This window comes from Ambystoma mexicanum, chromosome 9, assembly GCF_040938575.1.
Source record: "Ambystoma mexicanum isolate Mex_15411 chromosome 9, UKY_AmexF1_1, whole genome shotgun sequence".
Classification (NCBI taxonomy): domain Eukaryota; kingdom Metazoa; phylum Chordata; class Amphibia; order Caudata; family Ambystomatidae; genus Ambystoma; species Ambystoma mexicanum.
The window spans coordinates 275,874,270-275,901,797 of record NC_090931.1 but is presented as its reverse complement, the minus strand read 5'-3'; the positions used below and the strand labels follow the sequence as shown (position 1 = coordinate 275,901,797).

The following is a 27,528-nucleotide window of genomic DNA, read 5'->3' as shown; positions in this document are numbered from 1 at the left end:
TAGTGGAGAAAGAGAACGCTTGATATAGATTCCTTATGGGCGGGGAAGCTGGGAGGGTTCCCCAGGCCACAAACCTTAGACAAATAAGCAAGCTTAAGGACCTGGTGTATATCCTAGCAAAGCACAAGATTTCCACGAGTTGGAAGGCGAAGAAGAGACCAAACGTGGAGGCCTGGTGGCAGGATCTCAGATGCTGAAACAATCGTATGGGTAGAAGCTTCAACTAGAGGAGGGGAAGAGGAAGCGCAGGCATTGATAAGCTGGAGACACCCAATAGCGTCTCTGATTGAGAGCATGGTGGGAGGCTCGGATGATGGAGACTCCTCACAGGATGGCATAATAGAAATGCCCGTAAAAGCGGCTGAATGGAATGGGGTGGATCAGTAGGCAACAAGGGGGAGGGGGGGTAATATAAAACATTGGTTTTGCACATGTGATTCAGATGTGTTGTTGTGATGAATATTGTTTGTATTGGAACCAATAAAAAAGAAAAGTAAACTAAACAAATGTTTTCATATCCTTATGTTACGGATATCTCCATAATACACCAATCAAATATACGCCGCAGGACACATCTACAGACGACAGACATTATGGCTATTGCAGTCCTTCTGTTTTCCTTTTTCTTTTGTTCTTATTTTATCTCACACTGCATTTGACTGATTATGATAAGAAAAATGTGTCCCTATGGCATAATGTTTGTAAAGAAGTTAAAAAACAAGTAGATTTCTAGTTAGAGCAGGAAATGGTATTCTGCCAAGTTGTGGAGACAGTAAGGGGCTAGGGGAAGTATTGCAGATGAATATTACATGAGAAGGTATTTTGATAATTCCATAAATATTGAACAAAACTCATGGTAGAGGTCAATGGAGAAGGTGGGAAGAGCGATCAAGGGAAAGCTGCTTTGTTTGCTCACTTATTCCCATGCCATGACACCCTCTCGAGGATTTATAACTCAAGAAGTACCCGAGTACAGAGCACACTGCTTGGTACATCTCGCAGTACGCCAGACCATAGGACAATTTCGGGGACAATCTGCCATGATGAAGTATCTCGCAGGATCAGTATTCCCATACGCAGACAACTATGTAAAAGAGGCACACATAATGGAGAGTATAAGAATGAAAAGTAAGGTGCACAAGTACAGACCATCAGGTCCAAAAAGAGGAGATGCCGAAGTAGTGGATGACCAAATATTAAGGTGTACAGATGCCCAGTTTAATTTGATACCTCACTGTGCCGCCAGACCACAATTACAAATAAATGGGAAAGTATATTCCTCAGGAGGATGAGTTGATGGAATAATAGAACGCAAAGCAGAGGTAGTATAGACTGCGCCAATAGAAGTGATAAAAAATATCAAACAGAGTGTGTTGTGAGGAATAGAAAGAAATTGCAAAATGCTTAACATGGGTGGAAGATGAAGCAGGACCACTTCCCATAATCAAACTACAAGCACCAACATTATGCTTTAGAAATAATGGTTCAGTAAAGCTTGTTGACAATTAAGGGTGCAAACGCATTATGGATTTCCCAGTTTTAAAAGTTGGCACAGCTGTACTAATGGACCATTACTGGGCCTGCGGTACAAGAGCTTATATGCAGCTTCCACCCAACTGTGGTGGCATATGTACAATAGTGCTACTAAATGCACAAGCATTAGTAATACCACAAAGTGATGTTGATATTGGGACTTTTCTTTCAATGGTAGCCAACAGGAAGAAAAGGTCCGTAGGCCTAAAACGCACAAAAGAACAAACTATTTTTCCAAAGAAGCAAATGATAGGATAGTTTATTTATATACCACCTATATACAATGTGTTTCAAAGCGCAATGCCGCATTCGATGAAATATCAGGGAGTCATAAGTTGTTTGGTAAAACAACAACGTTCTTCACATCCTTTCCAATGCCTGGCCTGCAAGCAGCAGCAAATGCACACTGGATCCAGAAAACTAGGTGGGAACTGTTACAAACTATTAATACCACAATAAAAGGCGGTCAGATTGATGACCCTGCAGAACAGGTATGTTCTAGACCTCCTCACAGCCATGGAGGGAGGAGTGGGCGCAAAGATAGGGCCAAGTTGCTGTATAAATGCACCCGCACATGAGGAGGAGAACGGAACTTTGACGGAGGCCATATACTCCTTGAAAGAGCTGCATGATAAAATGGAGGAGAAAGTGGATGAAATTGAGGACGACAGCTGGTTCAGTTATCTATTCTCCTGGATGCCTACCTGGCTGACAGATGCATTCAAAATCCTGTTGGCAATTTTGATACGGGTCCTAATGGCTTTTTGCATCTTGAGAATAGCAATAAGCCAATGTAAAAAGACTGGCAAGAAGACACTCCAAATTACATTAATAGTTAATGTAGCAGACATCATACATCAGTACACTCAAACTGATAATTAAGTTTACTGTCCCATGTAGCCATCGGGTCAGCCAGCTTGACAACCTGGAGTATTTTGTACACACACCCAAAAGATACCCATAACTACAATGAGCACTGGATGAAATATGACAACAATGGCGAGTGCTGGATTATGACATGCAGTCCAGCAGATTAAGTATCACAAGGCGGTAACTTGGGGGAGGGGGGGATTTCACGTGTGGTTGCCCAAGGATGGTTATAATATGATGAGACAAAATGAAGGGGAATGTAGTGGAGCATGTTCAAGCTCTTCCCACCATGCCTTCCTAATAAGAAATGAAATTATAAGATCTGAAAGGACACATTGTAAACTGCACTTTAAATTATCCTGGAAATACATCTGGTACAAAGAATAGTTAGTTTCGCTACACAAGTAGGGGACAGATAAGACATTAGCTTGCACACTTAGTGTGTTTTAAAATAGAATAGATTAGGTGACAGGAAGGCGTGTACCAAAGATAGGGACTCACTACACAAGTAGGGCACGACAATGTAGGCAGGATAAGGTTGCTGCTACCCATAGATATGATGTGACAGGCATGCACCAGTAAATCGGTAAATAAAAAGCAAATGTGTCCTGCAGAGGAAAATAACGTGACAAGCAGGTGCCATTTTAAAACTGTACCAAACACAGCAGAAAATTAAACACTGCAGCTTTAAGAGAGAACCCAGTTAAGCACGCTTGAATAAATCCATTTAATTCAGGGAAATGCTGTGGCCCGCTAGATAGTCGCTGCCTCAAATGAATGTCAAAACTCAAGGCTACGTAGGATAAGGTTACACAGCGTGACACAATACCATTGTGTGCATCCAACTGTCAAGGTGAATCAAGTTACGATAACACGGCAGACTATTTGAAGTCTATGGGACAAACTGAACATCCCAGGAAGTTCATAAGTAGTTGGCAGATTAATGTCTCAGCTAGGCGTGACAGAGAAACACGATGCAACTAAAAAGACCAGTAATTACTGCGCATGTGGTGAAAGCAGAATGATTCATAATAACAGTTATTCATAAATGTGTCAAGAACAGGATGGCGCGATTACTGTTGCAAGAAGTGGTCCTTGAGACTTGAGACATCATGGCAGGGATAAGGCAGGGATAATAAGGGCTGTCTCATTTAATTAAGAACAAAGGAGATATGCTTGTCTTCTCTTCCCATCTACATAAAACATAACATCATGCAGCCAGTTAATGGAGAGTGTGACCACATGTTAACCGATAAGCACATGTCTTTTTTCACCGCAGCAGTAGTTTGGAGCCTACCTATAATATTTAAGCATGATGAGGTAGCACATTTCTATGGGATAGGTTTATGGGTAGGATATTAGATAAGAATTGTCCAATCATTACTTTTGGACATACAACATATATGTAGATTAGTAGAGGGAGCCAATGACCAGGAGCGATTCACAATAGGCCCCTTGTCGAACTGGCTTTCTTTCAGGATTATCGAAAGGTCCCCGATGACCTTGGCTTTCTTTCTGGCCATTCAGTAGGACCCTCATGGACTTTAACTGTTCTTCAGAATTCACAATAGGTTACTCATGGACTTTGGCTCTGTTGCTGTTCACAATAAGTCCCTGGTGGACCTCGTCTACGATTTCACACGTGTGACAATATGCACTTGACCCCAGTCATTCTGTTATTGTTAGGCAGCCAGTGATACTGCACCCCTCCTGCCATGAGTGGAGCCCTTATCACTTGTCATTTTAGGGTTGCTGGTAGATTGCCTCTGAGCATCCCCTTTGAGTTGGACACCCTGGTTATCTCTTTCCAGGACCATGTTGCTATCCATCTGGTTTCTCCAAGCCCTCTGACCTTTTCCAGACAGAGTTCTGCTCCTCATCCTTTAAGTTTCTCCCCTTGTAGCAAGTGAGAGCGGGTAGACATTTTCCTTCCTGCGGGATTCTCTATTTCATTGCACTTGTCCAACCCTTTCAAAACTCCTTGGGCAGGGGCTTCAGTACTGATCTTTAGCGTGATAGATCAGGCCTTATTGCAGTTTGAATTCTTAGCTCTTATTGGTTACTCCCTTGGGTTTGCTCAACTTCCCCCATTATATTTTTATTAGAGATATGTATAATATTGTTTAATTACACTGTAGGTGGGACAGCCGGTTATGAACGTCAGCAAAGGTTTAAAGGTGTCTGCAGTGGGCAGCCCCATCTTGAAATCACTATCCAAAAAAAAGATCTGAGATCTGCAGTATGTCTGAACTGTTGGGACGTGGAAAGCTGTTGGTTCACAGACACACCCGGTTAAGACAATTACATGAAATTCAGTAGGGCGTTATTATGGCCTCTAACGTTTTGTATTTTGCCTTTATTTTTGGATTACTGGCCTATTTTTAGTGGTCAGAGCGACCTCTACTGAAGTTCCCCAGTCACTGCAAACATTTTCTCTCATTAAGAGTATGGGATCCTGGATAGGCCATAAGGCTTCCACTGGGGCTTCTTAAGCAACACATGTGTGCCTTGAAGCGATGATATTGGTTTTAGAGAATAATGGTTTTAGGGAATTGGTTGGTAGCAGCTGTTTAGTTTTGGCAGGACCCGAGGTGCAAGCCGATTTACTGCACTGGTAGCCCAATGTACATTTTTGGTAGCCATTGTGGTACCAATGTTTTTTTTAAGTTGTTCTCGCTCAATTTTGTTTTAGGGGCTTCCTTTTTTAAGGGAAACAAGGAGGCAGGCCGATAATGACAGCAATAGCCACATGGGCTCTTTGTGAGACCAGCTAGGCATCCTTTATATTGGTTTTGACTTGTTTAGACTAGTCTCTACCCCTTCACTGGTCATACACAACATGGGGAGTGGCCCTTATTATTATGATTAGTTGGCTGGCTTAGGCCAGCAAATGAAACTGGGGGGAAAAGCCTCCACCTGCACTGGTTACGCCCTAGTAGCAATAACTACTTCAAAGATTTTTTGACGTAAAAACTCTTTGGATAATTACATGCAAAGAATATAACTTATTCAATAGAGCTCCTTTATTTAACTTGAGCGGCAGATATAGTGGCCAATGCATTTCAACCACGCTTATCCGTCCTCAGGGCGATATCTGACATCAATCAGAGCCAGTAATCATGAAGAATCCCTTCGATTCATGAGTTCAAACATTCAGTGTTAAGCAGCATAAGGGCATTTTAGAACAAGGCTCCAGCATGAATATAGAGTGTAGCTTGCAGCCGTTTAGGTCAGCCCCTGTGACAGATGGAATTTAAGGGGATACCCTGTACCTAGCCTCAATTCTGTACTGACATTTTCAAAATTAACAGATTGCTTGCTTGCTGAATGATTTCCACCAGTTGCTGCATTTTATAGGACCAGATATGGCCATACTGGCTGGATACTGTATCCTGGGCTGATCTACGGTTGGGCTTCTGTTCATGCTTCCTGGGATGCCTCTGACTTATAGCTGGCTCCACTTGTGGGCTAGGGCAGGACCTCTGTGGAGGGATCATTTCTAGGCCATGTTCCTAATGCAGGTGTCCATCTTGATGCCTTTCACTGCCATTGCCTGAAAGGGTGTTGAGACTCCAACACCCTGTATTATCCACTCTTTAGGAATGTCCTGGGTCACACCCATTGTAGTTTTCTTTGTGGGATCATCTCCTGCTGGTGTGCAACTTCCTTTGTATGAGCTGCCAAAACTGGCTTTGCTGGGTGTTCCCACCTTTCCAGAGTCTTCATTGCTACTGGTTATGCTTCTGGCTTCAAGGGCCCTGTTCTATGGCAGCTGTTAGTCATTCTTTTCCATTACTGGAGTCATTGTAGGCCCAGTGGGTTCAAGTACCTGGTAAGTTTCAGCCTGTAAACCACAACTACAAAAGAAGCTCTGCACTTACCGGGTGGCTTAGTCTTCCTGGAATTGGCGTTCGGGGAAGTTTAGGCCAAAGACTAGCATTCTAGCTCTTATCTGTAGTTTTAATGTATTTTTAAAGTCATGTCTTCCACTTCTGTAATTGTCAATGCCTATTTACGCTGTAACTATTTCTGTTAATACCATTTTTCCCTCTAGTGAGATGACTTGGTGTGCATAGCTAAAATGTACCTGACCTGCTAAGGGCCTCTGTCTGTGTTTTGGAATTGTTTCCAACCGTCTATAATCGTTATGGACTGATGTGTTAATTTTTATTATCTTAAATACCATTTCCTAGAGGTCCTAGAAATTCTGTGACTATTAGTGTTGCCAAGAACCTATATGATTATTTTCCCTGTGTTTTAATGACTAGTTCCTTTCGCCCCCCACCCCATATCTTCTAAAATGAGGAATCTGTGGAAGGAAGGAATCCATAAAAAACAAGTTTTGAAGTTGGAAGCAGATGGTCCTTCACTCATTTGCTAAAGTAACCATCATGTTTTTAGTAGTTTCTTTCAAAACTAATTAGAGATGCCTTCTAAAGACATGCACCATCATTGACCAAAAGGAATAGTCAATATAAACACATAACATACCTGCTAAATATGCCACACTCTGAGTGTTCACTTCAAATTTGTCACAATTTCGGTGTTTGTTAACTAGTGCAAGTAACATGTGGAGAATCCGAACCGTTCGAGCTACCGTTGTAGGAGAAGGATGCCTGTAGCCTACAAAAAAAGCACAACAGATCAAATGTTTTACATTAAAGAACATCCTGCATAATTTAGCATTACTGTATCATGGGATATTAAACACTACTAAATTTATCCTGATTAAAATGCAGAATCGTACAAAGCCTGCTGACTCCAGTATCTGTGAAAGCTAGCCGAGTTATGTCCACAAAGTAGTGCACATGTATAAGTAGTGTAATGTTCAACAACTGACAGTGCGGTCTAAATCACTGATGGCTTTGATGTTTAACCGCTCCTTAACCAAGGACGGAATACACTCCAGAAGCTGTTGGGTAGAATGAAACAAGGGATCAAAGTCTTAGGCATTACACCAGTCACAGTAGCTGATGCAGCTGCTAGGAACTTCGCTAGGAACAGGGGGATATGCATGCATGATCATAGTCATGGCTTTAACAAAAATGTCATTAATTTGATCTTTGACACACACACACACACGCACACACACACGGAATGCAGATTAAAGTTGGGATGGAGAACATTTTCACAAATTCAGAGTTAGATCTTGGCAAGTGAGCACATTTAGGGGATCAACCCAAAAATAAAATGACTAAAAACAGACTAAGAAACAGGATTACTGCATGAATATAAAGAACTGGAACCCATTTCAACAGGGAGGACTGATGGGAAACACTAGAGGTTTTATATGTGAGGTCTGAAGCTACTTACTACAACTAATGCTCACTGAGGGTGTGCATTCCTTTCAAACAATGATTCATTGCACATCATGATTAAGATCCTAATCATGTAAAGTTATTTCAAGGTGGCTTGGAGAATCTGCCTTGAACTTTTAAAGTCCAACTCCTGGAACCTTTGAAAGTGCATGAGGAGGAGGCAGTAGTCTCAACTCAACAACATCCTATATAGGGGCAGGGGGTTAACATTACTAACTTTGTCCAGGCTATTATATGCAGGAATTGACAGTGCAAGTGACACTGCACTGAATAAGATCAATGAATTAATAAGCTTTCTGAAATTCTCCAGACATTTAAAGTCCAATCTATGAGCAGTTATTGGGAACCCAATCTCCAGGAGCCAGCTCACCTTTTTCTTCCCTCCCAATTGCTCTGTGCCAGTCTTTCTGAACAGACAACACACACATCCCATTTCTAGCCAATAGCGTGTAATGTCCTGTCCCCACCAGGAGTCTCTGTCCAGATCTCCATGATGATTAAACCCCAGGAAAATGTCTCTTTCAGTCTTTTGCATGACAAAGACACAACCAGAAATGTGCATCTTGAACCAGTTTCTTTACAGATGTTATGTTAAGGGTATTTATATAGCGCACCGTCACCAACGGAATTGGTCCCAAGGCGCTCTGGCAGATCTGTAAATGGGAAAGGTTGGAAGGGTTAGTAAGGTGAAGAGGGAATAGGATAGTAGGAGGGGTGGTATATTGTTGGCAGCTCCAACTCGGTGGACAGTATTGGATCGGTGTCAGTCCACGTGTGCTGTTGGTGCAGCTTGTGTTTTGCAGTGTGGTGAAGTGTGTGCAGCTTGTTGTGCGAGAGATGGTTGTGTGAGTTTCAGTGATATAAGTATGCAGAGAGTTTGAGCTTATATTGGTTAGTGGGTTATATGACATTTAACATGCTGACCAAAATAGTTCTGTCTAATTGTGGCACACACTAACATTCCCCGTCCTATGTAGATACGGCGCAGGCTAGTGTTCCCAAATTCGAAGTGTGATGCCATCAAGTATAAAGGAAGTTTTGCAGTAGTTTTTATTTTAGGGAGAACACTTTGGGAAAAACTTATGGGTACATAATATAGTTTCTTGTAAATCATCTTAATTAGCACCTGCATTCAGTGCTCTGTGTGTGCAAACATTACATATTTAGAGCCCTTCTTTCTGTTGAGCATAAGAAACAGATATTGTTTTACCGTTTCTATCATTTTTCAGCAAAATATTTGATGTTTTGGGATAACCATTTTAGTGTAACAAAAACAAAACAAGTACTGACATGGGCATTAATTTGATTCAGGTACAGTTAATCAGTTAATGGTTTATAATGCAAAAAAGGGGGGGGGGGGGAGTCCCTCGAGTGGTTCGGGGGTATGACCTGGGCACACTATGGCTAAATCAATTGCCTAAATTAATTAAATCAACGTCCACCTTTTTCAATGATGTACAGTTTTTACTGATCAACAGAAATTAACACAGAAAATTATTCAAGATTAAAGCACTTCAATTGTTTTGGAGAAAAAGAACATTCATATTTCTTTCCAAAGGTAAAAAGCAGTTAACAAAAAATTGCATTGCTTGTATGTTTTGTGTGTGTGTTTTCACAAGTTTGAAAAATGCATGTTGAGTACACATGAATAACATTACAAGATAACATTCCTGATGAAAGAATGCATGAAAACATCGCTGAGTAGGGAAGAGTACTGGGCTAAGACAAGATGGTGTCGCTCAACGTGTCTCCTCCCATTTACGACCATGCGTTTCAGGCAGTTGGTTCCCTTCATCGGGTAAGTGATATCTGTGGTTATGTTCATTTCCTGTGAATCAAATTAATCCTTTATAAGTAATAATATTCGTAGTTAGGGAAAGGATATCTTGTGTCCTGTGAACAAGATTAACTAACCTAAGAGTTTGCAGGTAAACTGCCAATAAATGTTCACTGGCTGGTGAAACGTCGCTGTATCCAATAACAAAAGTATAAATGCATTTAGCTGGTTGGGCTTAAAAAGCCCTGATTGAGAGTGAGCGATCAAACATGGGACCAGTCGCTAAGAAGTAGCGCTGGATTCCATGTTGTGACCGCAGTGCATAACTATGAAATGTTGCATGTTTATGATATAGTGTGAGAAGCACTCACCTAAGGATTCAGGATATCTGTTGCACGGCAAAGGACTGTTAGTGTCAGGTGCTCGTGTTGTTTGAGCGCTTGTCCCGTGGCGCAGAAAAGCTGTTTTTAGAACATGCGCTGCATCCGTAGGTATATCGTGAACTACCAGATGCTTACTCACACACACACTGGGGGCATCAGTTTGCTACTGCTACTACACAGAGACGACTGAGGCACTACATTGGACATGGGAGAATCTATGAAGGGCACAAGAGTGACGAGAGTATACTCTAGTACCAACGGCAAGGATGCAGAGTTGACACATAGCTGTAAGGAAGGAAGGTAGCAAGGAAAGACGAGTAAGAAATAAAACATAGTGGAAGATGTTGGAAGAAAGGCAGAAAGAGAAAAACTGGGGGGCGTGAAATGAACAAACATGTTCAAGACCCTGAGATCCAAGATGGGATGGAGGGGAGTGCTCCCCCTTTTTTGGCTACCAAAAAATGCTGGGAAAACCAGCTCGATCCTCTCTGCTTGGGAGGTACCGCTTCCACGGCACCCTTCAAAGGCAAGGCTTGCAGCTCCTCCTGGAGCTCCTGTTCCGGTTGCTGAGTAGGGAGAGGTCTGTACAGCAGCCTTTTTAAGAAGGGCACACAGTGACCCCGTTCAATGAGCAGAAGTGTCTAGGCAACAGAGGTAACCTCCCACCATTGGGGCCATTGCTTGCCAATCCATCCTCCAACTAGGGAAACGCGGGGGAGAAACCAAAGTGAATTTGAGGATGGTGCCACCCCAGTCGCAGCTGCTGCTGTCTGCTGGCCTCTGGAGGCACCCCTGCCCCTTCCGGGGCACGGGAAACAACTCTGCCCCTGCTTGGGTTGTGGGAGCTGATCCTTTCTACCAAAGGTGACGTATCGTCTGTATCCTCTTCCCCTTGAGGAGAAGCCAAAGGCGATTTAGCCAGCTGCTGGACAGATAGGCCCAGAGACTTGGCAGCAAGCTTTGAACCCCTACATTTCTACAAGGACTAGTCGGCTGCATGGCGAACAGATTCTCGCTGTAAAAGGCTATGTCCAAAATTGTCCCCATTTTGTCGAAAAACTCAGTTCTTGACTGTGGGATGCAGAAAAGTTTGGCTATCGGCGCCGAAAGACGTATTGATGCTGGGTGCGCACTGGTAGTTATCGGCACTGGGGGCGCACTGGCTACCATTAGCGCTGAGGCGTATTGGCCACACTCAGCGCCGAGCCAGAGGGCTTCTACTAGGACGGTGTCATGGTGGTGAGCTTGGGGCGTGCGACAATGATGGCTTTTCTTTTAATGGGAGGAAGAGGAGCGGATCCGATATTGTGACCTCTTTTTTGCTTTCTTCCAATGCCTATGCTCTTTTTCAGGAGTAGGCCCCTCCGTATCGGGCTCAGACGATTTAGAGGGGGGTCGGCCTATCGTGAGTTTTCAAAGTCCTCTCCCATAGCAATTTCTGGTTCATCTTACTACAAGACCCACAGTCCTTGGTGACGTGATCAACACTGAGGCACCACACACAGATGCAGTGTGGGTCCGTGATGGACATTTTGGAACTGCAGTCCTTGCAGCGCTTGAAGCCCGACACCTTGGGAGTGAACATGGCATCGAAATCGTGATTTCTTGTGAAAAATTCTTGTGAGGGAGTTGTTCCGTGAGCAGTGTGCTGAGCGCGCGTATAAAAGGACCCGAGGTACAGGGGCATCGTGATGCAGTATTTGTACGACGACCGACGTCACATCCGCAGTCGATGACCGCCGCTTCGAGATCCGATGGATCAAGGGCCGAGTAGAGGTGCTTTACGCCGCCTGTTGAAAGGTTTTCAGAGCAGCTGGCGCTGGAATGGATATTTATCCGATGAGTAATCTGCGGAAGAAAGGCAATCCTTGAATTATAGTTCCAGCGATGCTCTCTAGTTTCAAGATGAAATCTTGCAAGTAGTATTGCAGACATGGGTAACACAGCGGCTATTTTTGGTCATAGGTGGACCGGCACCCGCTCGAATGCGTGGCATTCTTTTTTGACTTCCAGATCTCTCAACTGTGAGGGGTCAGTAATGCGAGGCGGACAACTGTTTGAGGATTTATCAACATATGCCATGTTATTCTTAAAAGAAATATGATCAAAATGCATCACTATGCCTAATCTGCTGAGTATTTCCTTACCTAACCAAAGCTAAGCGGAAACACTAACACTAAACAAATGCACAAAGAAAATATATGGCAATATAACATAACATGAACAACATTCAGTCTTTGAATAACCTTCTAATGTCCTGGATGATTTCACTTCTCCAGGATTCGAGGTCAATTCTTTTAGTGTTCAACCAAAGAAAGAAATGACTCAAATCAGTTCTTTATGTTTCAAAGTAAATGTCCTCCCACTTCTGCTCGGTTTGCCAGCCTTGTGCCGCCTTCCTTCTGCTACTACTGCTACAGCTTGCATTCCAGTCACAGTTCCAGCTCCTTCAATTGCCTGCACCTATTGGGGTCCTTTTTTGCCTCCCATGTTCCTTTCTGATGTGGGCTGTTGGGTTTAATTGCATGCCTACTGCTACAGCATGCCTCTTCAGCCCTCTTCCTCGTCCCAGTACTTCTGGGATTATGGGACTTTTAGCCCCCTTCAACAAAGGTGTTTTTCTTTCTACAATTGAGTTAGATTTAAGGGAAGATCTACTTCCCTTGAACGCATTAAAAGATGGACTGTCAGAATTGGTTGTTATAGAGGAGGACATTTGATTTAAGGCATTTTCTCTAGATCCTTTTGCATTATAGCCTAGGAGGGTATTCATTCTTAAATAATCTTTCTGCTAACAAGGCTTGCTCAGATTTAACTGACCTTGTACCCCGGGTCACAGCTCTTATATGTGGGTCAGGGACATCATAACGGAAATATGCCATTATCTGTTTGGCAATCCAGAAAGGCACTTCCTTTCGGAGGATATATACCATGTCTCAACCTACAGGATCTCCTCCACACCATGGGCCCTGTCTCCTCCCAGACAATCCTTCCACAGTAACACCACCACCAAGGTCAGGATCAAGTAGCGTCTGCCTTTCCCTGGCCACCTGGGAGGGGACTTCAGGCAGAGTTTCAGAGAGAGATCCGTAGGATTCTCCACAGACCTTAATCGAACACCAACATCAAATCCTTTCCTTGCAGGTTCAATGCCACCCCAATAGGGTTTACCCTTGCTAGGATGATCCTAGGCTAGAACTTGACTAATCACAGCCAGTCCAGTGAGTGTTAGGGAGTCGACTTTTCACCCATACAATTTGTATGGCGGGATAAGTGCACGAAAGTAAGTAAGTACACATGTGGCCCAATCAGATTTTCTGAGTGACCACCCTAGGGGTACTAAGTCACTGGGCACTATAGTAGTCACCCATAAGAAAAGGATACCCCAGACAACTGAGGTGCATATAGACCGATCTCCTTGCTGAATGGTGATGCCAAAATAAGAGAGAAAGTGTTGGCCAATAGACTTATTCGGGATCATAAATAGGTTGATCCACAGTGATCAACGTGGCTTTCTGCCGGGAAGGTCCACCCGGATGAACTTGAGAACAGTACATAACGCCTTAGGCATGGCGGAGGAGTAGGAAGGTTTGCATGCTCTCACTGCCCTGGACTCAGAGAAAACCTTTGACTCAGTGTAGTGGGGTTTACTTTGGGCAATTATGGGTATGATCGGCTTCTGCGCTAAATTTCAGAGCTATGCCGATCCCGCAGAACGAGTAAGGGTGAATGGGGTGTGCTCAATTGAGTTTCTGCAACAGACGGGAACAAGGCATGGGTGTTTGCTTTCCCCACTTTGGTTTTTACTGCCTGTGGAACCCCTAGCAGCAAAGATCAGGGCAGATCCCAAAGTTAGGGGCTTCAGTTGGCAGAGGGAACAGGAAGATTGGGTGTATGTCTACACAATGATATTTGGCTCTATCTGGGTGCATCCAGGTTCTCCGGACCAGTGGTGAGGGACACGATAACGGAATTTGGAGATTACAGTGATCTGTGCATTACCTGGGACAAATCATAGCTGGTGAGGGGGCGGAGGGGGATTCACATATTCAGCTGGAAAAAACATGATGGGGAACCTCCCCCCGGTGCTAAAAAAGTATAGGCACCCGCAAAGGGTCACCCAGCCACATCTGGGTTGGCGTACACTTGAAGCATGGTCCGCGGCTCTAGGCAAGAGGGAGTGGAGCAGGGTGGTAACCCTGGAGACGTTCATTTGGGTAATCAGGATCTCCTAGAAATAGGGAAGATGGGCTACCAAGCAAATTGGATGAAATGTCTGAATCTTGAGAAGGTTATTATAAGAAGCATAGGTGGTGGTAGTGATGAATTGTTGCAGTGAGAGGTCATTATTAAAGTGAATCCAAAGGATGCAAGTCTTGGTTGAGGTATCAAGAAGGTCAGGAGGGTCGGAGAAAGGAACATAGGGATTGCATTGGAAACCAGGAAAAAGATCACTTCTGTTTTTGAATGGAATGGGTCGCCACAGGCATTCAAAAAAAGGAACATATAGTCACAGAGGAACACCTTGCCCACTTTCAACAGCTGAAGGACACCCACAGACTATGTGAGATTGATCGCTTCACCGACACGCGGTTGCAGCATGCAATGGGACATGAAGGCGTGGAGGAGTGGGACCTCCTTGAACGCTCCCCTCTGGAGCCCAACCTGGTAGAGGGGAGGCTGACAAGTAAGGTGGTCACCACAATCTACCAAGTGATAAACAACTTCTCCACACACCCCCTGAGTAAAAACTGAGGTCCAAATGGGAGAGTGACCTGGGGGGGATGGAGGAGGAAGACTGGGTTGGCACCCTGGGGTCTCCCAGAGAAGCAGTGGTTTCTAGCAAACTAAAGCCCATCCAATACAAAATACTGCATAGAACATACCCCATGGCTAGCCTACACAGGATGAGAAAGCAGTTGACCTGAATTGCCTGATGTATGGGACAGAGGAGGGCCCTTTCCACCACATCATTTGGGGGATGCCACAGGATACAACGGTACCAGAGTGCCGTCAGGAAGGCAATCTCGGGGGTCTTGGGGAATTCCTTGCCGGACTGCCCAAAGTTCTGCCTACATGTCTAGGGGGACACAGACTTTCCCCACGAGGAGCAGTGCCTGATTAAAACAGCGCTGATGGTGGCCAAAAGGGATATAGCGATGGGTTAGGGCGGGCTCAGAGGATCTCAACCTAGCAAGAGGCAATTAACTCTTGCTGTGATTTAGAACACGGAGTGTATCGCGATAGGGGTTGCCCCCAGAAACAGTCAAATATGGGGCAAGTGGCAAGATGCAAATTGAGAACCGAGCCCTGAGGGGGGACAATCTGTAGACAGAATGTGTGAAAGGGCTCAGGACCGGGAGGGGGGCGGAAGAGCGTTATGGTAAAGGGGACTATCTGGAAAATCAGGGGTCGGGGGTCTGGTGGGGGCATTCAATGCAACACGGCTTGTCGATTTGTTGTTGTGTACCTTTTTCTTTAAAACTTAGTAAAAATGGTTTATAAAATAAAAAGAAAGTCTGCCTTTGGCACAGTCAATGATGATTCACTTGGTGTGGGTGGGGGGGGGGTAGGGTCGGCATCACAAGTAAAGTGGCCGAGGGCGAGATTGGGCATGATCCAATCTTTGGTTGTGGAGCGGCTATGGAAAACTTGCAGATGGACAGGCAAGATACCTCAGGGCAGCAGCTGCAACAGGCCACATGATGGGAAGAGAGCTTCAGGACACTGCAGAGGCAGGGCAGCAGCAAGGAAACCCTGGTCAGGGGCCAGCAGGCAGGAATCGTGGCCGCAATAAAGATTCAGCTTTAGGAAGGTACCTCTTCATTCAGGAGAGCAGCAGGAGAGTATCTTTGGGTCCCAAGGACAGCAACTAGTGCAGCTTAGAGGCCTTCGCAGAAGATGGTCAGCCAGAATGATGGTCCTGGGACACATTAGATGTCCCTGATTGTGGGCTTCTGATGCAGCCGTCCAGACTGGTTGGTCCCACCAGCAAGGGTCTTCTGTGATCACACTGGGCTTTACAGGGAGATGGCTTTGATGATTCTGGCTGTTCATAGCAGCAGTATTCTGGATCTCGTTTGGGTACTGCCACATCTTTGGGTACTCCCACATCTCTCTTTTCCATCATCTAAAACATGGTTGTCCAACTCCAAGCCTCGAGAACCGGAATCCTAATGGGTTTTCAGGATATCTCTCAATATGTATGAGATAAATGTGCATACAATTCCAAATATATGCTTATTTTTCTCATGACTATTAATTAGCGATATCCTGAAAACCTGTCCGGACTCTTGCCATCAAGTCTTGCAGTTGGACAAACCTGATCTAAAAAGGAGCCTCCTTTGATGAAGCATTGTTTTCTTCACATGGACAGAAGCCTGGGGCACCATTCAAGAAAGGAAGGCTATAGAGACTTTGAAAACAGACCAGTTGTCCATTCAGATTGTAGAATGTCCCATTCTACAATCTGAATGGACAACTGGTCTGTTTTCAAAGTCTCCATTATTTCACAAAGTCCCTCAGCTTGCCCCTCACCATGGTTGTACGAGTCGAGGACACATCAGATCGGCACTCAGGGGCCTCCGAAGGGCCACCACACGCAGAGTTCCTATGGGACGAGAAATGTCTTCTTCTGGCACATGCCCTTAAAGAATCTCCAGGTCGACTGACTTCTCATAGGAGCTTGGATTCTGCAAAGTGGCCAGCATACCTCAAGCTGCTGGGTTAGAAGGGCTTTGGTGTGGCTGACGGGCACAACAAGAGAACTGTTTTTAACTCCGTAAACTTCTCTCGGGTATTGTCAACCGTGTTGACAAACTGTGTATCCCCTTGAAAGGCCATGTCCAGAATCTTTGGTTGGACATCAGGCAAGGAACCCAACAAATGCTAACATCCATGGTACCGTACCCTTGCTGACACCATCATTTCTCAGGCCACTAAATCAACAGTGTCTTGGCCCACCTGGATAATGTACCTAGATGTTTAAATTTCATCAGTGATTACGCCCCTAATTGCCTTATGCTTGCTATTGGCAGTTGGTCACTCACCTGAGCAGGACTCTGAGGTAAAATCCCTCTTGGCCATGGCATCCATTCTCTTAGACTCGTTGTCTGGTGGCAATTCCGGAATGTATTTGGGTCCTTCATATGATTAGATGCATGAACCACCAGCGAGCGGCAGCCAGGACATCAAATATAAAATACTGTTCCCCTCTAAATGATCAGTACTTTATTTGTATGTTTCTGTTCAGGGCCAGAGTAGACACAGTGCTTTCCCAAATGTCCATGGCGTGGTCCGTAAGGCATTCCCTAAAAGGAAGGAATGGCCCATCAGCGTTCGAACCTTTGTTGATAACATCTGTAAATGTGTGACTCTTGATGGTAATACATGACAAATTCTGCACTGGGCAAACTGGCAGCCCATCATTGAGGAACAGCTCAGATGATGTGTCCAGGCCACTGGCATTTTGAATGCCTTTTAGGACCTCGCCCAACTCGCCTAACCTTTTATCATCATGCCTGGAGTTATGTTCATACGAGTCACTGAAACTCCTCACCCCTCTCAAGAAGCATATTCACCTTCCTAAATAACTCCCTGGTCGCATTCTCCACTCCAAAACAAACTGGCCTCCAACTAACCATCAGAATCTTCCGTGATACTGATGGGACTTTTAGGATTGCCCATTGCCATCTATTCCTGCAGCGCCTTGTCTCCGGATCCACGGTAGGTTACAGGCACAGTCTGTGTAGGGGGTGATGTCACCAGCAGTTGCTGCATTTCGGAGGACATTGGTAGAATTGCCCACCAGAAAGACTCAAAGTTCCGACACCTGTGTTTCCTTAACGACCTTGCCATTGACCTCAAATTAGGGTCCATAGAGGAATCATCTGTCCAAATCCTCTGCTTTTTCTCAGTCCTGTACGAGTGTCAAAATTTGGAGCAATGAGACTCATGCTGTATTTTGGGACCATTATTGGCGGTCCAGATGGAGTCCCTCCTCACTCTGAGTACACCATTCCAGTTTCATGGTGCTCTGTGTTACGCCAGTGGAAAACGTTTCCTTAGTCCTCTACATCAGGCAGGAGACACTCCCGTGACCGGCTGGCCTTATATATCACACCAATGCACGCCTCACACTCCTTGCTGTCGCGACGGGTGCAGAGGCATTGCATTCAACCATCATACTGGATATAGCCCTTTTTAAACTCATTTTAGCAAAAAGGACTACAAACATCCAATTACATTTAAAAAATGAAAATACAATTTAAACTTGTGTGACCGCTTGTGGCAGAGATTCAGTGTGTGTGCTCCAAAATGTTTAAACCTGTTGGCATCAAAAAAGGAACTATTGGGCTTGGGTCAGGTAGCGCTACTCAAGCGCTGGGCACGGCCACTTCCAGGCTGAACATTTCAAAGGTAAGGAACCTGCAGTGTGGATGGTATCCAATAGAAGTAATACTACTTCAATAAGTGTATAAAACAATTACATTATTCATAGTTCCACAAATAACAAAATCTAATACCTTTGAATGCATTCTAAGGTACATCACATCGAACAGTAAAACCAATACGATTTATTATCTGGTAAAAATACTGTTCAAAAGCTATTTCCAAAATAGGTCATGCTCTAGGTAGGCTGATGACATTCTCCTTTTTGGAATAACTTGGCTTTTCTGAAACTGTCATGTCAAAAGAATAAACATTCAGTATGGATTTTCAGTATACATATTAGCTAATTTGCTTATGTAAAATACTTCCTCCCAAACCTGCAGTTTCCAGTCAGTTCTTACCTTTTAAAAGGTGTCCTACTAGTGCAAAATTGAAGTTGGAGTTGAAATTTAGTCCAACAAAATGATCCATCTGCTTGCAGTGCCATTCTAATGGATTTCTGATTGCCATAAAGACCTCCTCTGGACTCTGTTAGGAAAAATATCACAAACATCACAGGAAATATTTTCATATCGAAAACTTTGGTTTATATAACAGATGCTGCATGCAGCTCAGAATCAAACTTCATTGTAATAATTAAAGACAGTTACCTAGGTGTAATGATTATTGTCACCCAGAGACTACTGTTGGATTCCTCCGGGCCAATCACGAATGAGGACCTATTGGTGGAATGGAAACATTCTAGCCGGCACAGAGGAGTTCATTTTCCGCTCCGTAGCCAATCCCCTTTCACCCTGCCCTCCTGCCCGCTCACATCCCAGCCGATTGCAGCAGTCCTTGCCACTGACGCTGCTGAGGCCTGACCTCTCAGCCCCATGCGTTCCAACCTCAAAGCAGTGGATATCCGCAGCAGACTTAACTGCTCGGCTGAAGGTCAGGTGCTAATAAGCAGTAGTGCATGACGAGGTGGGGCAAAATGTTATCTTATCATCCTGTACCCCGACTTATCCAATATTGCTTCACTCACCCATAAGTTGGACATGTGGGCTAATAATTCCCCATATTGCATGGAGCACCAGGCAATATTGCTTAAATATTTGTACTGACCCCCTTTTCTACCTACTCCAAATGTAGGTAGACACGCAACTGAGGCAGTAGGAGAAATTGATTTTGACATATTGCTATAGTTTTTCCGAATTAGAGCCCAGCTCTCGGTTCCAGATGATATGCCACTAGATCACATACCCTACTAGATGGTTGGTATGGATACTTCATATTCAGGCAGATTTACAAAAGACTTTCTCTGCCAGAAATGAATCTAGAACTTATGTGTGGGGGCACAACCCAGGTAGCGGCTCTGCAAATGTCTGATCGTGGGACACCTGACCACATGGCCACAGACGCCATGGTCGTTCTAGTGGGTGTGTGCCAGCACATTCAGTGGTCTTTTAGCTTCCTCATGGCATCTTGATATCGCTATTGCGACCCATCTGGCTATTCCTTGCTTGGAGATGGCTTTTCCCTAGTGGGATCGGCCATAAGCCACAAACAGCTGCAATGTATTCAGTGCTCCAGATGAGAATTGGATGTGAGAGAATGTTACTCTCCATTTTTTAAAGTTAGGAGTAAAATAATTTTTTAAGGGAGTCAAAATGCAAGTCCAGTTCCCAATGAGAGTATTTTATAATCAAGTAAAAATATGTTTTGACTGGAAAACGTAAATGTTTTTGTAATATTTATTTGTTTGCACCTAGTTATTGAGGCATATTTAAAGTTACTTCTTCCAACCAGGCAGTTAAAATAGAACTTTCTTCCTGTGGTACTACGTGCACTACTGGTCCAAACACATCCATGGAGCTGTGAGGGTGAAAGCAGGGGTGCAAGATTTGGCATGGTTTTTTCCTATTTTTTGCTGGGAGTATTTTTACTCCCCATTTCCGGGAGTATTTGCCAATTTTTAGAGAGTAAAAGTGTCCGACACACCCCTTATCTGTTTGAGGGATGACTCATCGGATTCATCACAGATAATTTATGGGGTGCCCCAGGCTGCTTGCTTGTCCCCCTTGTTGTTTAATATTTATATTAAAACTCTATGCCAAAAAATGGAAAAGCTAGGTCTACAGTTTACTAATTACGCCGACGATATACGCTGGTAATGAAGCCAAGTGGTGATTATGGCCAAGATTTGGGAAAAGTGAACCAAGTATATGGGGGTCATCCAATACTGAATGACAACCAACTGGCTTTGCTTGAACAGCTAAAACAACAAGCTTATTTATTTATGTTATAGTTGTAGTTGTATTTAGTTCCTTTTAAAACTTTTACATTCATTTTAAAAAATTACATCTCAAATTAATGCAATGAGATATTTATACATATATATTTCATTAATTATTCTGAATTACATTCAATAAATAATCAGCTAAGCACTCACATATCAAAAAAACATACTAAACATAGTAAAATAAAATTCACTTTAGGCATTTTTCATATTCATGCTTACTGCATTGAGCAATTCAATCTTATTCCGTTTACTCTTTACACCTGTTCGAATTGCTTTATTACATGTTGCCAAATGATGCAGTATGCATTGCTCCAGTGTCCGCATTTAGCCAATAATACCAGAAGTCAGCTGTTTTAATTGCATCATACTGATGTACAAATCGACCATATAATGACATACAACGAATCCAGGCATGGGCATTCAGTGAGGACATGCCTTGCTGTCTCAGGGTTGGTACTATATTTACACATGCAACAAGAACGTTGCTCTTTAGGGGGTTGACATTACCTCCCCAGAGTGCTCTAACAGGGAGTTGGTTTGTCCGCATAAGCAGTCGAAATTTGCGGGCCGCTGGGTCAGGGTACTTTATTAGATATGATTGTGCTCGAAAATAAGAATGGGTAATGCCTTCAATTTGGGGATAGTTATGGAGCGTACTCATGTAGGTGTAGCTGCGTTCCCAATCCCATCTTTTTAATCTTTTTTAAATGCATATTTAATAGCATTAAAGTAATCACAGTATGCTTTTTCCATAGACCAATGTAATTCTACATATAACTCCATAATAAACTCATCATATAGCTTAGTATGTGTAGTTTTTCCCATGGTAATGATATTGTTACCTATTCTTCTCAGCATTGCATTTGGCATTCTGGGTGAGTTACAGCTTTCAAGGGTAATAGGCCTCTCTGCATCAGGATAGTAGCTTTGAGGGAGAGTAGGCCTAATTCAGCTCTCATATATTGGATGGGGAAGGAGAGTGGAAGTTTCAGTATAGTCTGCCAAAAGTATCCTTTGATTATATGTAACCAGGATAAGTCTATAATAGTGAGAGCCTCGAGACAATAAGATATCACCGGGATAAACCATTGGGTGTATACCATCACAATAGCAATCCTTTTCAGTGAATACCACGCAAAGCCAAAGACAAAAATGCAAACAAGTAGTGTTATTTGTTTCGCACAGCGAATGTTGGTTTCAATTAGGGGGGGTATGGTTTAATCTGCTTTGCACGACAATGCCTTGATATTTGTTATATTCAGTATAGTTAATCATGCCCCAGCTGGTGACCATTTTAGGCTTCACAACGTTCTTGGAGGAAATTGGCATTTTTTGAGTTTTTTTCAAATTGATTCTCAAACTATGTTCATTGGCAAATTGTCCAAGGTCTACTAATATTTATTTCATTCCTCTAAGTGTATGGTCATCTATAAAAGGGTTGTCTCGTAAAGCATAGCCGTGAACCCCGGTGGACTTAAATTTAGCGGGATATTGGATTTCCATTCTAGTCGATTTATAGGTCTAGAGAGACGACCTTCATGATCTAAACGGATCTGGGCACTGTTAGTGTGAAAAGAAATAATGATCACCAACAGCCAGCTAGGGTAGTCCATATGCGCTAACATTTTCAACAGCATTTCACGATCAATGTTGTTAAATGCTGAGCTAAAGTCTATAGAATTAACATATATGGAAGGATTACCACTTTTTTTTGCTTTTGTTTTTATGTTGTCAAGCAGACAAATGTTCTGAATAGTACTGGAACCTGCTCTAAATCCCGTCTGGAAAGCATTAAGTAAGTTGTTTTGTTTAGTCCAGCTCTGAAGAGGATCAAGAACAATAGCTGAAATAACTTTACTAGTGGTGTCCAGTAATGACAATAGGCAATAGTTTTCAGGAGCAAGCCTGTCCCCCGCCTGTTAGGGAGAATTCTCTTATAAGGCTAATTTCCCAAACCTAGTGAGTCCCCCAGCAGCCGGGCTGGATTTTTGGGGTTTGTTTTTTTCTCCTGCTAAGAGTGAGACTCTTTTCCTCCCACTCTTAAGCATGATTTGAGTGTCTTTTGTCTCTTTGTGTGCTTATGGGCTATGGGGTTTTCTTTCTGCTCCATAGGGTATCATCTATTTTTGTGTGTGTGTGTGTGTTACACAGCACCCTCAGTGCGGTAACACAGGGGTGTCATAGTGAACCCTCAACATAGACCCCATACCCTGGGACTGACTACTGTCTCCCAGGGCATGTAAAGTCACCATTGACTTTACTAGTCCTAAATTGTGAACAGAACCAGTACAAACCATCATATTGTGGGAGTACTAGAAGGGGGTAATTAGATTGCCCCTGGGTCTGTTTTCAAGGGGGCACTGTCCAGTCCCCCCTTGTCGAGTTTCTGGCTGGTGGCAGTGGTTACCACGCGAAATATTCCACCGGAATATTCTCTATGGGATTTTCCCATTGATTTTAAACGCAGCACTTTTTGGTGCAATGTTAAAGATACCGCCGGTTTATTTAATATTAAATCAACGGTTGGTCTGTCTTCTAAAATAGCGTTCGTGTCCGTCTCTGTCTGTGTAACTCTGACCAAGGTCGAGCCCTTTGTTCCACTTTTTGGTGGGCTTTTCCACAGAAGCCCTCCAAATGGTGCCACTCTGTCTGGGTTCCACAGGAAGGGTGGAGGGGGGAATTGGCACCCTGGACTGTGTTGCCACGGCACCCCAAGTCGCACTCTACTCCGATTGGCCCAGTGGTAAGCCGCCCGGCTCACCACTTAGCATGTGTGATTGACAGCTAGGCTGATGAATGGGGGTTTTGCTGCATAAAAGCAGGGCCTTTGGGATTGGAACTTCAGAAGTAGCCACAGGACCTAAGAATCCGAAGAAGGAAGAAGCTGAGCCATCTGCAACGACGACACCACCAGTGAAGCCCTGCTGCAACTACCTCACCACTTTCCCGACGACAAGAGAAGGTCTTCTGCTGAACGAGTCTTCTTCCTCCGAGCTGGTGGGACCAACCAGTTCGCCCTTTTCGCCTTCCAAAGACGTCTCTTGGTCGAATCGCCCGTGCCAAGCACCCCGGCGGCCGGATAGCCAAGCTTCACCACTTTGACCGCGAATAAAAGGAACGCTCCTCTTATTGACGAACTCCACTGCTGGTTTCATCCCTGTTCAGTGCAATGACTCCACGTTTCCTCCTCGACTAGATCCTGTCTTCCCCTGGTCGAAACAACTAACTACAACCACTGCCAGGAACAACTGCCACAGCTGGAGCTTCCTCTCTGCTTAAGGTACTGTGTCCTGCCTGGCCTCCCTTTCTTCGGTTTGCCCAAGGTGACACTTTAATCCTTGGCTTGCCAATTGGGTTGGCCCCAGACCTTCAAACTTTACCTTCTTGAATCACCCCAACCTCTTTTGAACATTCTGCAAAGACTTTTAGTGCATTTTAATCCATGTGATCCTGGGCACATTTCGCTTTGCTCCCTTTTAAGTGGGCCTGGCCTATGAACTTTGGCTCTACAGTCTCTACTGCCTCTTATTCTCTAGCTGAGACCTCCTAAAAGTGCTGTGACCTGTTTTATTTCTATGCTCTGTCTTGTTCTCTCACTTTAACTGAACTATTGGCGTGCCATCAGGTTATGCGCTCACATCTGTTTAACAAATCGTGGTGTTTTAATTCTGACTTGTCTAATAGTTATTAAGGGAGGTGTGTATATTTTACCTGACTGTGTTTTAACTTGCTTTTGATTTAGAGTGCTAGTATATTGCCTAAAGTGTGTTTTAAATAAATCATTATATACTTTTTATCCAAAGCTCTGGTCAGTGTTTGTTTGCTCTACTGTGTTTTTAGCCCCATTGTGTATACTCTATATACTGCCCTACTCTTCTTGAGAGAAGTCTGACTGCTCAGCCACAGCTACCAGGTAAATCAAGGTGGTGCAGACTGGTACCAATTGGGTTTACTGCTTAATCATGTAGTCTTAATCTTTTTGCAGTGTTCCCTAAGGGAACTGCACAGATTCTGCCCAATACCGCCTTAAACATAGGTATTAAAATAGATGTTTTCCAAGAAGAAGATATATGCATTTCCTTGCATACTTTCATGAAAAGAATATAGAGTATTTCAGCCCAAATTTCACATTCTTGTTTGATTACAATGGTCGCAAGGCCGTTGGGGCCAAGGACTCGGGAATCTTTTGCCTTAGTTATTATCTCCCTCATATTATTCACAGATAATTTCAGGGGCCAGGCTTTTTGTTCACTCTTCATACATCATTGTGGTTGGGTGGGCAATCCACTTCTCTTCACTAATAGTGTTTAATGTTTGAAGAGAGATATCACATCAAACTTTTTTAAATAATTTCCATATGGAGCAGGTGTTATTCTCTTTTTATGACTCCAATCATCGTCTGCCAATGAGAATTTACTTTCAGAAATGTCCTTCTTTTGCGCCAGTTTCTGTATTGGTTATTCAATTTGTTTCCTTTTTAACATAATCTGTAACGGTCGTACTCTGGTATTTTATCTTTTGCAGATTTTTTCATAGACTTCTTTTGCCTTCTAGTAGGTCAATGTCAAACATTATTTACCTTTTTGCCTGCGAGTGTCAGGGGGGCCGGTTTGGACTCCGCAAGATGGGTAGCTAAAGATCTAATTAGATTTTCAATTTCTTCACTGCTTGATACCTTAATTACATTATAGGTGTCTTCAATTAGAGGTTGAATTCTACAACACTTTATTTATGTTTGCGGTAGTCCATTTGATTCTTATTCCACTATTGCTGGCAGTTACATTATTGGGGCCCTTATCATTCACTGGGCGCAGTGGTAAATTTAAATCAATCCAAATCAAGGAATGGTCACTATTGGGTAATTGATGGATTTGAAGTCGATGACATGATTTAATAGTGGTAGGTTTCCACATACATACTGAAATGTGGCAGATTTAGTTCCACTGGATTTACCAGGGGTGTCGCTTCTTGTTCTTCCATTTAGCAACCACATGTCCCATTCAGCCATAAAGTCTTTCCATTCCTTACCGTTATCATTAGTTTTGGGATTTATCATAATATTAGTAGCAGAGATATTTTAACATGCCGCCCTAAGAATCTGTGAATTAGACTATATGGTTTAAATCCCAATAAAGGATACCGGTGTAACAAATAAGGATTACAGTATCCTGATGAGGTCGTCTTCCTAACTTCAATGTCGAATCCTCAAGGTGAAACCCTTTCCACTGATTCCACCCACTGTCCGATATGAAGTACAGCCAGAGCGGGGAATCAATTGAAAGAGCAAAATAAGAACACAGGCTCCAATCTGAATAATGTTGTTCTAGGAAGTTCCAAGGTCCAAAATAAATCTGAGGAAGGAGTCACAAATTAGAACAAAACAACAAGGAAAAGGGGAGTTAGTTGGACACTAAAACCTGCACGAGGATCGCACTAGTGTTGGGTTGGTGCACTCTGGAAAGCGTCCTCTATTTCTGTGCACTAAATTCAACACTACATGTTTTTGCCGTCTTCAGAAATGTTCATAAACAAAGTTCTTCAGAACTGGGTTACACTTCACCCAATAAATGATCCTGGAAAATTATAGGGATGTGTTCTTCTTGCTCCAATTCACCCTTGATAAGCAATATGAAGTAATATAAATTCCCTACTCGGCTGTTATATGTGACATGGAGTCACCGATAGAAAGAAACAAAAAACATACGTCTTCAATGATTAGGAAATCACTTGGTTAGATGCTAAGAGTAACATGTCTCTCCTCCGGCTGGACGACTTTCAGAAACAATGCCGTACTTTGGAAATGAAGAGAAACGAAGCGTTACTTCTGTTATTGTCTTTTCGGAAGGCCGCAGGGGGAAAATGGAAAACGGCGAGAAATAAGTTGGGTACACAGGAGCCTTCCAGATGCCGTAGTGTAGAAAACTGGAAGCGGTGTAAACAAGGCTTAGACGTGGAGAACCGCCATCACTGGAAACGCTGCAGAGATGAAACTGGATGCGGCGGTGAAAACACGGCAGACACGCGAGGATAGCAGTGTGGACACTGGACGTAATTCAAAGTCCAAAGAGATATGCCTCGTATAGAGGAGTCACGAAGCTTGAAAGAAGCTGAAACAGAATGCAGGCTCACTGCGAATCGGCACATAGGAAATCCACGATCAGAAGCATCGACCGATTAGAGGAAAGCACCTAAATACTTTTACGGACCACGTGATAGAGGCAGAACCAAGGGAATCACATGATCCTAATGCTGGAATCAACAACGTTTTGCAGGGAGTCTGGTAAAGAGTCTCCACTTCATGTAGAACGGTTTAGCTGCTGATCTAACAGCATAAGGATTCCTGATGCCAAAGGAAGGTGAACGCAGCATTACAGGTGAGTGAGGCATGACATATTTATATAGTGATCTTCCATAGTGATCACACCTATTGTTTCCAGCAGACATGGCCCATTTGGTAATCATTGCATCAATGGCTTCAAATATTTCAATGGTATAAGTCCTGTTGGGGGGGAGGGGTCATATACGTTTATGATCAATATGCTGGGAGCATCAGTACTGTATTTCGTGTTAATTTCAATTGCCAATACATTATCAGCTGCTTTTTCCACTATTATTTTCTTCAAGTGGAAGTCATGGTTCACCGCTATGAGTTAGCCACCATAAGGGCAGCCTTTTTGGCCTTTTTTTGCATTAGTCTGATGCATGATATGACTGTCGGAATTGAAGTATTTGACAACCACGTCTTTTGCAGCATAAGTATGGGAAGTCAGTTAATCGGTCAAGGACTGGGCCTTTTTAAAAAAAAAAAAAGTGGCCATGGCCTCTCGTATTCCACAAGGCCACAGTGAAGGCTCATGTTTGAGTGCTTTCCATTTGTTGTACCAGATTCTTTAGCCATCGCCATCCCATTTGATTGTCAAGGTTGGATGTTTGCTGTTTGTTATTCGTTGATATATCTTTTTTCTTTGGTAT

At 43.5% G+C, this 27,528-nt stretch overlaps 1 protein-coding gene across 7 annotated transcripts in view; it reads right to left on the bottom strand.

Annotated features, from left to right (window-relative positions):
* NF1 (neurofibromin 1) overlaps positions 1–27,528 on the bottom strand; it is a 3,279,657-nt gene that overhangs the window by 614,976 nt on the left and 2,637,153 nt on the right. For all 7 annotated transcript variants that reach the window (XM_069614617.1, XM_069614618.1, XM_069614621.1 and 4 more), the window contains 2 exons: positions 18,674–18,800; positions 6,895–7,026 (listed from right to left, as the gene is read on the bottom strand). In XM_069614617.1, the coding sequence (XP_069470718.1) occupies positions 6,895–7,026; positions 18,674–18,800 (259 nt within the window). The remainder of the gene's footprint in view (positions 1–6,894; positions 7,027–18,673; positions 18,801–27,528) is intronic.